The 12,484-nt window shown below is 40.7% G+C and overlaps 1 protein-coding gene and 1 long non-coding RNA gene across 3 annotated transcripts; one reads left to right on the forward strand and one right to left on the reverse strand.

Moving 5' to 3' along the window:
- Positions 1-209: 209 nt before the first annotated feature.
- LOC121104254 lies at positions 210-3,440 on the forward strand. Its single transcript, XR_005836535.1, has 3 exons — positions 210-293; positions 3,161-3,243; positions 3,366-3,440. It is a non-coding gene; the product is annotated as an uncharacterized LOC121104254 (long non-coding RNA).
- On the reverse strand, positions 694-6,356 carry P2RY1 (purinergic receptor P2Y1). 2 transcript variants are annotated; one of them, XR_005836534.1, is made up of 2 exons: positions 3,341-6,356; positions 694-2,968 (listed from the first exon to the last, which is right to left on the reverse strand). XR_005836534.1 is itself a non-coding variant. In XM_008710962.2 (2 exons), the coding sequence occupies exon 1, from the start codon at positions 6,211-6,213 to the stop codon at positions 5,089-5,091; it is 1,125 nt and encodes a 374-aa protein (XP_008709184.2). In that variant the 5' UTR covers positions 6,214-6,356; the 3' UTR covers positions 694-2,968; positions 5,051-5,088. The 2 variants fall into 2 exon arrangements, 1 of the variants encoding a protein (XP_008709184.2); XM_008710962.2 differs by having other exon boundaries at positions 5,051-6,356.
- Between the last annotated feature and the right edge of the window lie 6,128 nt (positions 6,357-12,484).

The raw sequence follows: 12,484 nt of genomic DNA on the forward strand, positions 1-12,484 counted from the left end.
ATCAGAACAATGACTATCTGTATTATTTCTGTGTATGCACTAAATAAGCATATACACATATACACCCACAAAACTCTACCATGCTGTTATTAAATAGAGGAAGATTCCTATGAAGTTTGGATAGTTTAGCTAATTAAGGAGTTTAAAACTGAGTGAAAGCATCATAAGGGCTGCAAGTGATTTAGACTTTTCTACCCACAGGTTTCTGTGACAGGGCACCTGTCTCAGCAGACAACCAGAAAACCCAACACAGGACCATTATGCACCTACCTTCTCCACTAAAGAAAAGAAAGGTAATTCTTCTAAGTATGCTTCCATTCCATTATACGCTTTTTCACTACACGGGATCAGATATTTACTTTTTAATAAACTTGAAAGAAGCAGGCAATGTAGGCTAATGGATAAACAGAAACCACAAAAGATTATTATTAGTATGATTACCTCTATGGATAAAAATTAGAGGAGAAAAGATTACAGCTAACATTTAATGGTATGAAAATACATAATGATTCTGTATTTTTCTCCTCAATGATAATCTTAAAGAATTCTGGTGCAAGATAATTTATAACACTTCCCTTTTTACAGTCTAGGACACACCTTAAGAAATACATACTATGACAGCCAGAACAGTAGGTGTCAAAACTTGGAGAAACTTATGAGTCTTAACACTATAACAACATAGAAACCATCAGATCACATTTCATAATTTTATTGAGACTTTTTCAGTTTTAATTGTCTATGGTAGGTACAATTCTGATGATCAAGATCTTATCAAAGCTCTCCTGTTATAAATAGCAGATAGTAAGTTGGCCACATGCCTTAGACACACATAATATTGTACACTCCTGCATGCAAACTTAGAGGAAATATACATTCCTTTTATTAAAAACACCATTACGTACAATAAGTCTGGAATTTGTTAAGCTACCATTGATTTAGATAAACCTGAGAAGGCTCAAAATGTCAAGTAACACTGTTTGCATACTGCTCATTCAATGAAACTGTTAATCACAAAGAAATCTAGTTCAACTATATTAAAAATCACAGATAATATAAAAATAAACGTTTTTGCAAAAACACTAAACATACTAGAATTCAAAGTCACAAATTTTTATATGTAACATATATTCCCCTTCATATTAATTTGTAATGATGTGTATGATACAATGTACAACACAAAAAAATTGTAACAGAGTTCAGCAGCCAAATCATTTACAGTTATCACTCTAACACTTAAAGTTACCAACTCAACAACAAAAACATTAAAATAGCAGTGTTGAACTTGCTGGTAGCATGTTACTTAGAAATTCCCTCTCGAAGAACTCAAGATTATACTCTCACCTTAAGAAACACAACACAAAAATGTAGGCAGAACCGAGGACAAGTAAGGGATTGCACCAGCTGCCTCTTTCTCTCTCTCCACTCCCCCTAGTTTTTCCTTAAATTCTAATCTATCTATAATGCCCATTCCTCCACACTTCTAAAATGTAAGAGATCTACTTTGAATTTAGGACTTTTCACATTGGAATTGGAAATATCAACCATTTTGGGGGGCACGATTCTAAAGGTCTTGAAAAGACAATATAAATTTTTCTATGTCATATAAAATATAGACAATACAGACCTAGTCTGGCAAAGATATTTTGTATTTACTATTGAGCTTATAGTTTGACACCACAGTGTGTCTGTATGGAGAACCCTAAGTAAAAAGGTAAACATGCAGAAGCACTTCTAGAAAAAATTAACCACTTGTGTCACAAAACATTCATATTTTAGATCAAAAAAAAAATCTTAAACATTTCAAGATACTGGTATTTGAGAAGTATAATATACAATAACTCATTTTATCGATGCATCACATTACATAAAATACACTATTGTGACATATTATACATTGTAATAAATATAATTTACATCCGCATATTTGCTCTTTCAAGAAAGCTTTTTAATCTGTACAACTGCAGAATTGTGAGCTTCATCAATAAATATATTATGTTAGTTATAAATTGACCAGCTAAGTTAAAGCTTCAGGAGATCTCTATCTTTATCTTCCCTAGTCCAATACCAGCTGCTCTAAGCACAGACGTCTCTTGTATCCAAAAGCAGTTTACTGTACTGTCCGAGTAGATTGAGAAAACTTATAGGTCATAGGTCCACATCATAATTGGTGAACTTTGTGAGAATTTCTAGCCAAGGACTAGAATGGAAGAGTCCTGGAAAGTACAGTAGCAGATTTCGTGCACCTCTGGCTGGCTGTAGTTTTAATGTTGTACCACATCCCCTGAGGTCCCAACAGATGGAGGCCATCTAACCTTTTTAATCCATGGAGAGTGGTGTTGAAAGGGTCAAGAGTTCCACAGTTGGCCAAGTGGCAATGTCCTGTTTTTAACACTGACTCCTCTCTGCTGTATCTTTTCTTGGTTTGTGTTTTTAGCATTTCAGTGCAATGCACAGTTATGTTTAAAAAGTCAAAGACACCAATTGGTGAGCCAAAAATACCTTGAACTTGGCATGAAAATAGTTTTGTAGTGTGAAACTTAGGTTAACTGATAAGTCCTATAATTTTAGCAGTTCTTTCATCAACATGCCAACAGATTTCTGCCTTTACTATTAAAATACCTGCTTACATCGTCACATGTCATCCGATTTCCAGCCAATAGATCACTGCTTCATCTTGACCCTCTATATGTTTTTACCATTAGCACAGACTCTTCCCAGAGACCTCTTTGTGCCTAGAAGGGGTTAGGCAAGATCCTGCTTGTTACTATTTGGCATGTATTCACACGTTGTCATCGTCCACTACAGGATGTATGAAGAAACACACTGGGGAAAAAAACATGCCAAGAAGTAAAAGGGCATTTCTAGGCACTGTCCACCTCACTGGATCCACAGTCCAAAAGAAAGTTCTCTGGAAGCTGAGACACAATGTATGTAACAAGTATTGTAAACCAGGCTGACATCCTGAGACCTAAAAGGAAGAAAATTAAGTGAATGGTGAGGAAATATTACAGAAAGGAATACCATTAGCTTATGACTTCAAGGATGGCACAGGCTTTGAATTTCCATTTTGGTTCATATAGCGATGTTAATCTTGTGTCACTGAGCACGATGTTTGACAGGGATCATACGGTAATGACCTATTTTATACTTTTTCTTTTAGGATTCCGCACCATGAACGCTATAGAGGACCCTAACCAAGTAAGGACCTTAACGAATCTCTTTCCTCAAAACGAGGTGGTGCAGGTAAGACATCTAACTGGTTTCTTTTTGATTGGGCTCCTGTCATTCTGTGCAATAACCCGAATATATAGAAAAAAATCACTGTTTTAGTAAGGCTTACCACTGCTTTTCTTCATTGATCTTAGTGGCCAAAGACTGGATAAACCGAAGCAAGTCTAAGAAGAAACTGAAGGTCTCACAAATCCACAGGCCACCAGGTACCACAGGAACTGATCAAGTCCTGGCGCTGTGTCCCATATGTTCTTGGCTTCAGACAGACGCCAAATTACTTTACTTACAAAGTGCTTTCCAACCCGTCACTCCACCATCAGTTGCAAACTTTAATGCTGGCTTTTTTGAGGCTAGTTTTGACAAAAATTCTTTGATCCTGGATTTATTAGGAGTTAAGAATTGTGTTCCCTTATTCTACATCCTATCAAACTTGACCATTTCAATGGCTAGAAATGCAATATTCAATATTCATTGAAAACTTATTAAATTACTTTAGTATTTTGCTCAGTTTTCATTACTGCCTGGCAGAGGGGGAAAAAAAACAACTGACCAGCAGTCTTCTCTGAAACTATTAGCAGATTTGTAACCGCCACAACTGTTCAGTGCTGTGGCCCCTTACATACCCCATACATTTAGTTCTATTTCCCGTTCCCATATATTTGCAGCTTTTTCTCTTTAAGTGTGAGTATAGAAGATGCATTACAGGATTGCAGCTTTTCAGTCTATCAACACAGCCTGTACAAAGTCTGCTGCCTTTTTTTTCGTATTGCAGTTAATGTTTTTCAACATTTGAAGAGGCAATAGAAAGCCTTTACACCATTTTAATTTAAAGTCCTTATTCTAAAATTGTCTTCTCTAAAACAAAACAAAACCAACCAAACAACAACAAAACAAACATCTTTTCCCTAATCCTAGTTGCCTTATACATTTGGAAAACATGTTTGCAGCCTATGCCTTGTGAGGGACTGTCACACATTCTCCCTCTGATATTATCATCCTCTTGGCCACCATTCTTCAACCCTGGTCTGTAATATATCTGACTTTTTACATTGTTTTTACAGCTCTCAGGGAGCATTTGTACTGCGGCACACATTCTGCTAAGGCAGTGCACAGCCGTGGTGCAAATAAATGTCCTTTATCACCGGAAGTCTAAGAGTTCAGTGTTTACAGGGAAAGTACATGAACTTTGATTGTTCCAATTCCATTTGCCTGTTAAGATAATATATGCAGACTTCTACCACCAAACATCTAGCACCTAACAGCAGTTTTCTAGAAGTAACTGGTAAATAATCACTTTTTAGGTTTTTAAATTTGTTGACTTAACTTTTCTATTCAATTCTCCAAAGAAACTCAGCCAGCTACCACCTATGCTTCTAGGACCAAAAGAGACACCCAGCTGAGATCGCTTCATCTTATATTGAATTAAAGGATTTAAGTATTTTTGCTATTCTGTGTTAACTTAGAGAATGTGGAGTCTGTTTGTTCCTACCATGGATCAAAGTTTCAAGTGATCCGTTCTCTTGGAGAAATTATTAATATCAAATAGCTCTAGTACTCAAGTGCACTTTAAACAGAAAAGCTTGTAAATTTTAAAGGCCGATAAAAAAGTAAATGTTTAACTAGGATAGTATAATTTCATTTTACATACTTCTAGTTAGAAAGGCCCTGAAAGTGAACCCAAAAAGCTAAGTGTGGGGTTGGGTGTTTCCACTTTTTTTTTTTTTTTTTTAACTCACTACTTTCTTGGACTCAAGTTTTTTCTAAGCTTACTAGAAACTTAAGGGGGAAAAAAAGCACTTGGCTCTATTAAGCATCCTACCATGTTACAAAAGTGGGTGTTCAGTGATTCTTGCTTCTTCACAAGCTTGTATCTCCATTCTGCTTGAACTCAGATAAAATATTGAGGGTCATGTCTTCGCTCTTGGATTGCAAATTTGCCTCACTTCTTCTGGAAGCTTTCCTGGTGGCTCGGGAGAGTCTCCTCCTGAAAGTATCTCCTGCCAAGAAATAGAGAATGGGGTCCACACAACTGTTAAGACTTGCTAGACCTCTTGTCACCTGATAAGTGGCATAAACCCTGTCATTGAAAGCACACATTTCTGGGGTCTGAAAATCCAGCCGGGCCCTCAAATTCATCGTTTTCATCACATGGAAAGGGATGTAAGAGACAGCAAAGACAGTCAGTACAATAATCACCAGGTAAATGGACTTCCTCCTCAGAGGCGAGTTGTCCAGGTCGTTGTAGATCAGAGCCCTCACAATTAATCCGTAACAGCCCAGAATCAGTACCAAGGGGACACAGAACATGGCCACAGTTGTGCACATGCTGTAGATGAAATAACTTCGCAGGTACTCGTCGGAGGTGGTGTCGTAGCAGGTGATGGTTTTGTTTTTCCGGACCTGGGTGCCCGAGTAGAAGAGGATGGGGGAGATGGCCACCACCACGATCAGCCACACCAGCACGCTGATATAGACGGCGTTCTTCTTCTTCAGCCTGCCCAGAGACTTGAGCGGGTACACCACGCCGCTGTACCGGTGCGCGCTGATGCAGGTGAGGAACAAGATGCTGCCGTAGAGGTTCACGTGGAAGATGAACCTCTGCAGCTTGCACATGGCATCCCCAAAGATCCAGTCCGTCTTATTGAAGTAGTAGAAGATGAGCGCGGGCAGAGTCAGCACGTACAAGAAGTCGGCCAGGGCCAAGTTGAACATGTACACGGAGATGCCGCTCCACGGCTTCATGTGGAAGACGAACATCCAGATCGCCACGCTGTTGCCGAGGAAGCCGATAATGAACACCAAGATGTAGACAGCCGGCAGGTAGTAGAATTGGAAGCCCGTCTTGGTCAGCGAGCATGCGAACGAAGCTGCTGCGACAGCAGCGGTGGAGGCTGCGGTGCTGTTCCCCCAGGGCAAACCCTGGCCGGCCAGGAAGGTAGCGTCCGTCCCATTGGGGACAGCCGGCCACAGCACCTCGGTCATTCTCTCCTTCCCCGACTTACGCGGCGGCTCCTACGGGCAAGTCGCGGCGAGAGGGCAGCGGCGAAGGGCGCACCGAGCATCGGAAAAGCGAGGGATCGGAAGGGAGCCGGCGCCCGGGATCCCCACGGGAGGGGGCACACACGGGCTCACCCACACCGGCTCCGGCCCCGCGTTCGCCCCGGGCCATGAAATCCGCCCGCGGCCGCGGCTGGCGGCCGGGCCAGCAACTTCCCGGTCCGGCTGGTCAGTGCCGAGGTTACACAACGGGGCGCACAGGGCACCGCCACAGACAACTTTCCGATTGTGCCTTCCCGAGGGTTCGGGAGAGCAGAGACTGTGCTGGGGGCTCAGCGAGGAGGTCGAGCCAAACTCGCAGTACTGCGTTCCGGCGTGGGGAAGGCACTCCCCAGCGTTCTTTCCCCAAAGATCAACTTCGTTTGGGCATCTTCTTTCTCCCTACCTTACAAGCAGGCAGCTCATTTCAGGGGGCCCGCGCCGTTTCCTTCTCGGTCCCTGCGCTCGCTCAGCCTCTGGGGGCCATCGGAGCGCGCCTCGCCGCAGACCCGCGCGCCTCTGGATCGCGCAGTGCTCACCCTAAGCGCAGCTCAGGGCCCCTCCTCAAGGCCCTGCTCGGGTGAGTGCTGGGGGCAGGCGGCTCCCCGCGAGGATGGGCGGGGTTTGGGCTCCCGGGTGAGTCCGCGCTCCCGGGAGGCTAGGGGCGTGCCTCGGCGGAGCCAGCCCGCCGTCCGCCAGAGCTTTTCGGAGCGTCCGCCTCGAGCCAGACGAGTCTTGTATGGAGCAGTTCTTCACGGTGACCGAGAGCGCTCAGCCTCTGCCCCTCCGCTGCTCCAAGAGCAGAGAGGGTGAGGGGGCGCTCGGTCCGCCTGGCTGCTGGGGAGCGATTGGCCCGTGAGTGCTCCTTCGCTCTTCCGCCAGCTATCCGGCAAAGTGAAGTTGCTGACACACAGGAAACCCTTCTGACTGCTCACAGCCTTTGCCTACAACCCTAGAGCCCTCAGGTCCAAGACAGAAGTCTCTAGGGCCCTTAAGAACCACGCCAGGTGGCTGCAGGTTCCAAGCAGCCAGAGTCCCCAGCTGGGAACGCCCTGCTATTGCAGTGCTCCTAGCTTCACGGAGACCGGATTCCAAGCACTTGCTGGAACCTGCTACTTCCAGAGAGCAAGAGCTTTTGAAGGAGGGAGGGTGGGAAGAATGTCTTCCTGCCCTTCTAGTCTGCTTTTTACGTTTTATTTCACTATTTTTTCTTAATCAAATTTTAGTCAACTGAGGTTATTGGTAACTTATTTTCTAAAAGGGCCTTGTAAGCATATTAGTATTTCACATGGCTTAGGACAATTTATCTTGATACCTATGGGAAACACAAGGTCCCCAAATCCTCCTGTCCAGTACATTTCAAGATCAGAGGCTGCATTATATGGTTTTAGAAATAAATAGTAAATACAGCTTTATATAGATAGATATAAGGGTGATTGCAACTCCAAAGTGATTAAGCTATGATTTGGGGGTTTTATTACCAATTCTATTTCTTTAGGTTAAAGGGATTAGTCACAGTTAGCTCTAGTAAGTTCCTTAGCCATGTAGGTTGGGAATTCCTTAAACACCACACTTAATGAAAAAACTCATTCTCATGGCTTGAATGTATCAGAATTTTAAACAGTGCACTTCAAAATTATAATTGGAAAATGAATTATTAACTTTTCAGGCACATGTTTAAATGGACTCACACAGGAGTAGAACCTAGACTTCTTGACAATTTACTAATTAACAACATATTTTATGTGAAATGTTAAAGGCTTTTCTCTTAGAGGAAAAAGAAAATCCAAAAAGAAAAGATCTGTAAAATATATACCATAAAGATTTCTTTCTGGTCCCAGATGTTACACGATAGTGTTCTCTTAAAAGATACCCAAAGAAAACCACTAGCTCCTGACTTTGATACCACAGGGAAAATTCCCCACAAGACTCCGAGAGTCCTTTAGAGGAACACATACAGAAAGGACCCTACTCAAATGCATTACACCATGAGCACACTGGTATTTTGAGTTGTGGTCAACTGAACAGCATGAAAACAAATGATAAAACTAGAGTAAATAAAAGGGCAGGAATGTTGTTTTGAAAACAGTCTCAATTGAAAGGAATGTTTTTCTCATCCATAAAATGAGGGAGGTGGATTTTATTATTTTATTTTTTTACTCCAAGCTCCAAAGTATATGATTCTATAATTCTGAGGCTTAACATGAAACATTTTCATCTGGTTGGATTAGGATGGTCATAACTGGGAGGATATTCCATTAAGAGAGGAGCAACGAAAACCATTAAGAATTCCTTGGTACTCAATAGGTCCTAAGGCACTCCTTTGCATTTTTCATTTGCAACATAAGCAATATGTAACCTCACTTAAAGTCTGTTCCAAATGCGTTAACTCAGTGTGTTTTAAAAGTTAGTCCAAATACCATTAAGTACTTTCAGAACACTTGACACTGGACTAGGAATTTGGAGTAGATAGCGGTCCTAAGTGCACCACAGTGACATATATATTGTAAATACTGCTTTTACATTCAGCTTATCGAACTTCATATTTACAATATGTTTGTTTATATTTTAAATCAAAACTTGTGTCTTTTGGGAATAATTTGCATGTATTCAAATTATTTGTTGACTATTTGTAATGCACTGAACTAGGTTTAATGAAGGAAAAAACAAAATACTAACACCCAAGAACATGTTCATATTCATTAATTTTTAATACCAATTATAAATGCCTTAAAGATATGAAAAGAATATGCAGAATAGGCTCCATATGTTTAAGTGACTTGCCTCAAAATTTTATATAAATTTGCTTTGTATTTAATTATAAATCAAGGGATTCATAATTTAGTCGGAAATGCAAAGAAAGTACAATAAGCCTTTCTTTATATCTGTATCTATCTAGTCAGCACTATGCACACTTTATAAGATCTTGAGCTTTAATCCTTAAAAATTTTCTGATAATTGTATCCCTATTTTTTAAAGGGTGAAACAAAGTCAGAGAGGTTAAGTAACTCATCCATTGTCACACAGTAGAAACTGAGGTTTAAATTTCAGCCATCTTTCCCCACAGCCCATATATTTTACCACTATTCTGTGATGAAATACGCACAAGTACAGGACAGTGATAGGAAAATTAACTTTTCGTGGCCATTGCAGTTTGAGCATAGAAAGGGTGAGTCCCAGAAGCCTTCTACTAAGAGAAAATTTGGAGCCGGGTCTTGAAGGTACTAATAATAGTCAAAGAGTACTTCAGAAGCTTCCCAAGTGTTCTATTTCACTAGGCTTTTAAAAAATAGCCAACAATATAAAGATGATCTGAGGACACGTTTATGGAGAAGTCAGATCAATTGAGCCTCAGACTCAAATAAAAAGGCTGCCTTTCCTGTGTTTACAACTATTCTCATAGACATTGTTAGGGAATCTCTTTCTTAAAGTCATAGAAAATGTAACAATCTTTGAGGATGGAAATATCATTGAAAAGGTTTGAATTGAAGGCTACAAGAAACTTATAAGCACAAAATATAAAATCCCCCAACTTCAAAGTTGAGACCAAGAAACATAAGATTTGATTAAACAATACTACAAATGCTAAACCTAACTTGGGGGGCAGGACAATGTTCAGATTTTGCAGGTAAGAGACAATGAGAGCCTGATGTAGGAGAGAGAGGAATTTCTTAGAGGATTCCCTTAAGTATAATAATTAAGATGTGATCATTTCTAAGATAACACCTTAGGAAAGACCCTTCTATTCCCCAAGAAGACAGGACAAAGAAATAGAAGGACAAAAATCTAAGGAATTCACAGCTAAGGGAGGAGAGGGAGAGAGGGCGATGGTGGAGTGGGAAAAGGGCACACTAAGAGTGAAAGGATTGTCCCGTGCTGGGGAGGGCCCAGCTGCGCCTATAAATTATGTGCTTGTCATGGAGTCAATCAATAGGCTTCCTGAAATACATTTCATTAAAAATCACAGTAGGGATATAGGACACAGAACAGAGGACAGCCCGGTTGCTCCAAGGTTGGAATGAGAAGAGGAGAAAACAAGAGACCAGGGACATCAGAGGAAAGAGAAGGGGGAGAGAGGCAGAAGGGGGGTATAGAGGAGGGGAAACACGAGGTATTAGGGGGAAAGAACAGAAAGCAAGGCACTTGCATTGAACTGGGTGGAGACTTCTGAAAAATCTCACGGAGCATTGCTTTTCAATTACTTAGGCTTAAATCTGGGTAAGTGTGGGGGGAGGGGTCTGGTCTTGTGGTCAGAGTACTGACTCTGTTGAGTGTCTGCCCCTTGGTGGATGACATTGAGCCAGGTTTTCCACCTGTGCCCTACCCCTTGCAAGAACCTGTAAGATCACAAGCCACCTAAGTCTTCCATCCTTCAGAAAATTTCTTACTCCTTGAAGTTAAGAGTATTCTAGGTAACTACTTTCCTGTATTTACTTCTTTAATGTTTACTTCCCTTATCTCCATCCATATGAAGCTCTAGTCCCTAGTCCCAGGCACTATGTAATGTTTTTAAAAGGATTTTCATTAAATCCAGAATAAAAGACGCCAGTCTGGGCTTATAGCCTCAGTCTTTCTCTAATCGTCTTTCTCTGGCAAATATTCCCTTTGTTCTTTTTGTCTCTGATCTCTTTGTTTTCACTAGGGCTTGTCCATAAAGTCTGTGGGTGCACAAATATCTTTTAAAGCCAGTTACTCCTATCTAACATGTTACACCACAATAATGGACCCATGGAGGGTTTCCATGGTAGCACAAAGGTCAAGAATATCACAGTATTTGAGAGTTAATTGTCATTATTTTAACCACCCTAAATTTTTGACTTCTGGTGCATCCATACTTTGAGTAGATAAGCTAAATTCCAAATAGGTAAATGAAACTCATGTGTAGAAAGCAAGAAATACCCATTTTTTCCCTCATGTGAAATCACATCTTCCATCAGCTCACTCTTGGGATGTTGATCTCAGTTATGTCCTGGGTGTTACACGATTTCCCGAGATTAAAGTTAATAGCATTGTTAGTCATATTCCAGATTTTGGAATTTGGAATTTTGAAAAGTCTAAGTTTTCACCAGTCGCAGTCAAAAGCGTGAACCAACGTTAAGTAGATGTGCACTGTGCCCATTTTTATAATCTTTTAGATTCTTGTGGAAAGGCTGACAGGCAGAGCTAAGCCCAGAGAATTTTCTTGTAACAAGCCAAACTCTGGACACTCTTCTGAAAAGATATCTGGGTGGCCAAAAAACCATCCAATGAGTCAACATAGTGAGGTACAAAGACCCATCCCTTGTCTATAAACAATAAAATGAAATAAAATAAAAACCAATAGAGAAGCAGTTATTTGTAGCTGACAACGAACCAAAATAGACTATTGAATGCTTCAGGTGGACAAATAATCAGTAGTTCCTTGATAAATCCTTGTTTTCAATGACATGGTTTAGCAGAACCTCAGAATCTTACATTAGTTCTGATTTTCATCTTTCTGCTTTAGTTCTAGACACCTGATACTACACTTACTATTTATTATAGAGACTGCATCATAATTATAATAACCAGATGAGTAAAATACTATCTTAGCTCACGGGCAACATTGACTGTTGAGTCTCTGAGCACAGTTTCTCAAACTTGAGTGTGCATACAGATCACTTGGGGGATCTTGCTAAAATACAGTTTAGAGACGGGGTGGAGCCCAGGACTGCCTTTCTGACCAGTTTCCTTTGATGTCTAAGCTCTTGATCCAACTGCTGTGGGACTAGCAGACTATATTTTATATGAACCTGCCTGACATTTCTTTGCTATGCTGATTTCCCACTGTAGCTGCTCCTATCTAGTGACTAAAACACGTTAAGGGGTTAGCAATCTTGAACTGTGGCATACACGTACCATGCGCTGTTGGGAATGCTTTTTATGTAGTAGCTCATAGCACATGGTTTTGGAGAATAAGAACTAAGTTCAAAGGTCAGTTAAGGCCACTTAACAGCTGAGCAACCAGACACATGCCTAAACCTATCTTATGTCAACGCACTTATCAAATAACTCGCGATCTCCGCTATCTAGGAGAATATGATCATGTACGTAAAGTGTTGACGACTGTGCCTAGGACATAGTGAACGCACAATAAATGGTAACTATTATTATGGCTATTATCATTAGTTATAATATTCTTATTAATTTTACCTTAATGGATATATCTTAATAAGAGCATTTGAATGTAAGAAACCAA

The sequence above is a fragment of the Ursus maritimus genome, unplaced genomic scaffold (genome assembly GCF_017311325.1).
Source record: "Ursus maritimus isolate PB19 unplaced genomic scaffold, ASM1731132v1 scaffold_20, whole genome shotgun sequence".
In the NCBI taxonomy this organism is placed as follows: domain Eukaryota; kingdom Metazoa; phylum Chordata; class Mammalia; order Carnivora; family Ursidae; genus Ursus; species Ursus maritimus.

What these genes read in the sequence shown, in the direction of transcription:
- P2RY1 (XM_008710962.2), bottom strand. Translation starts at nt 6,213, where the DNA reads ATGACCGAGGTGCTGTGGCCGGCTGTCCCCAATGGGACGGACGCTACC.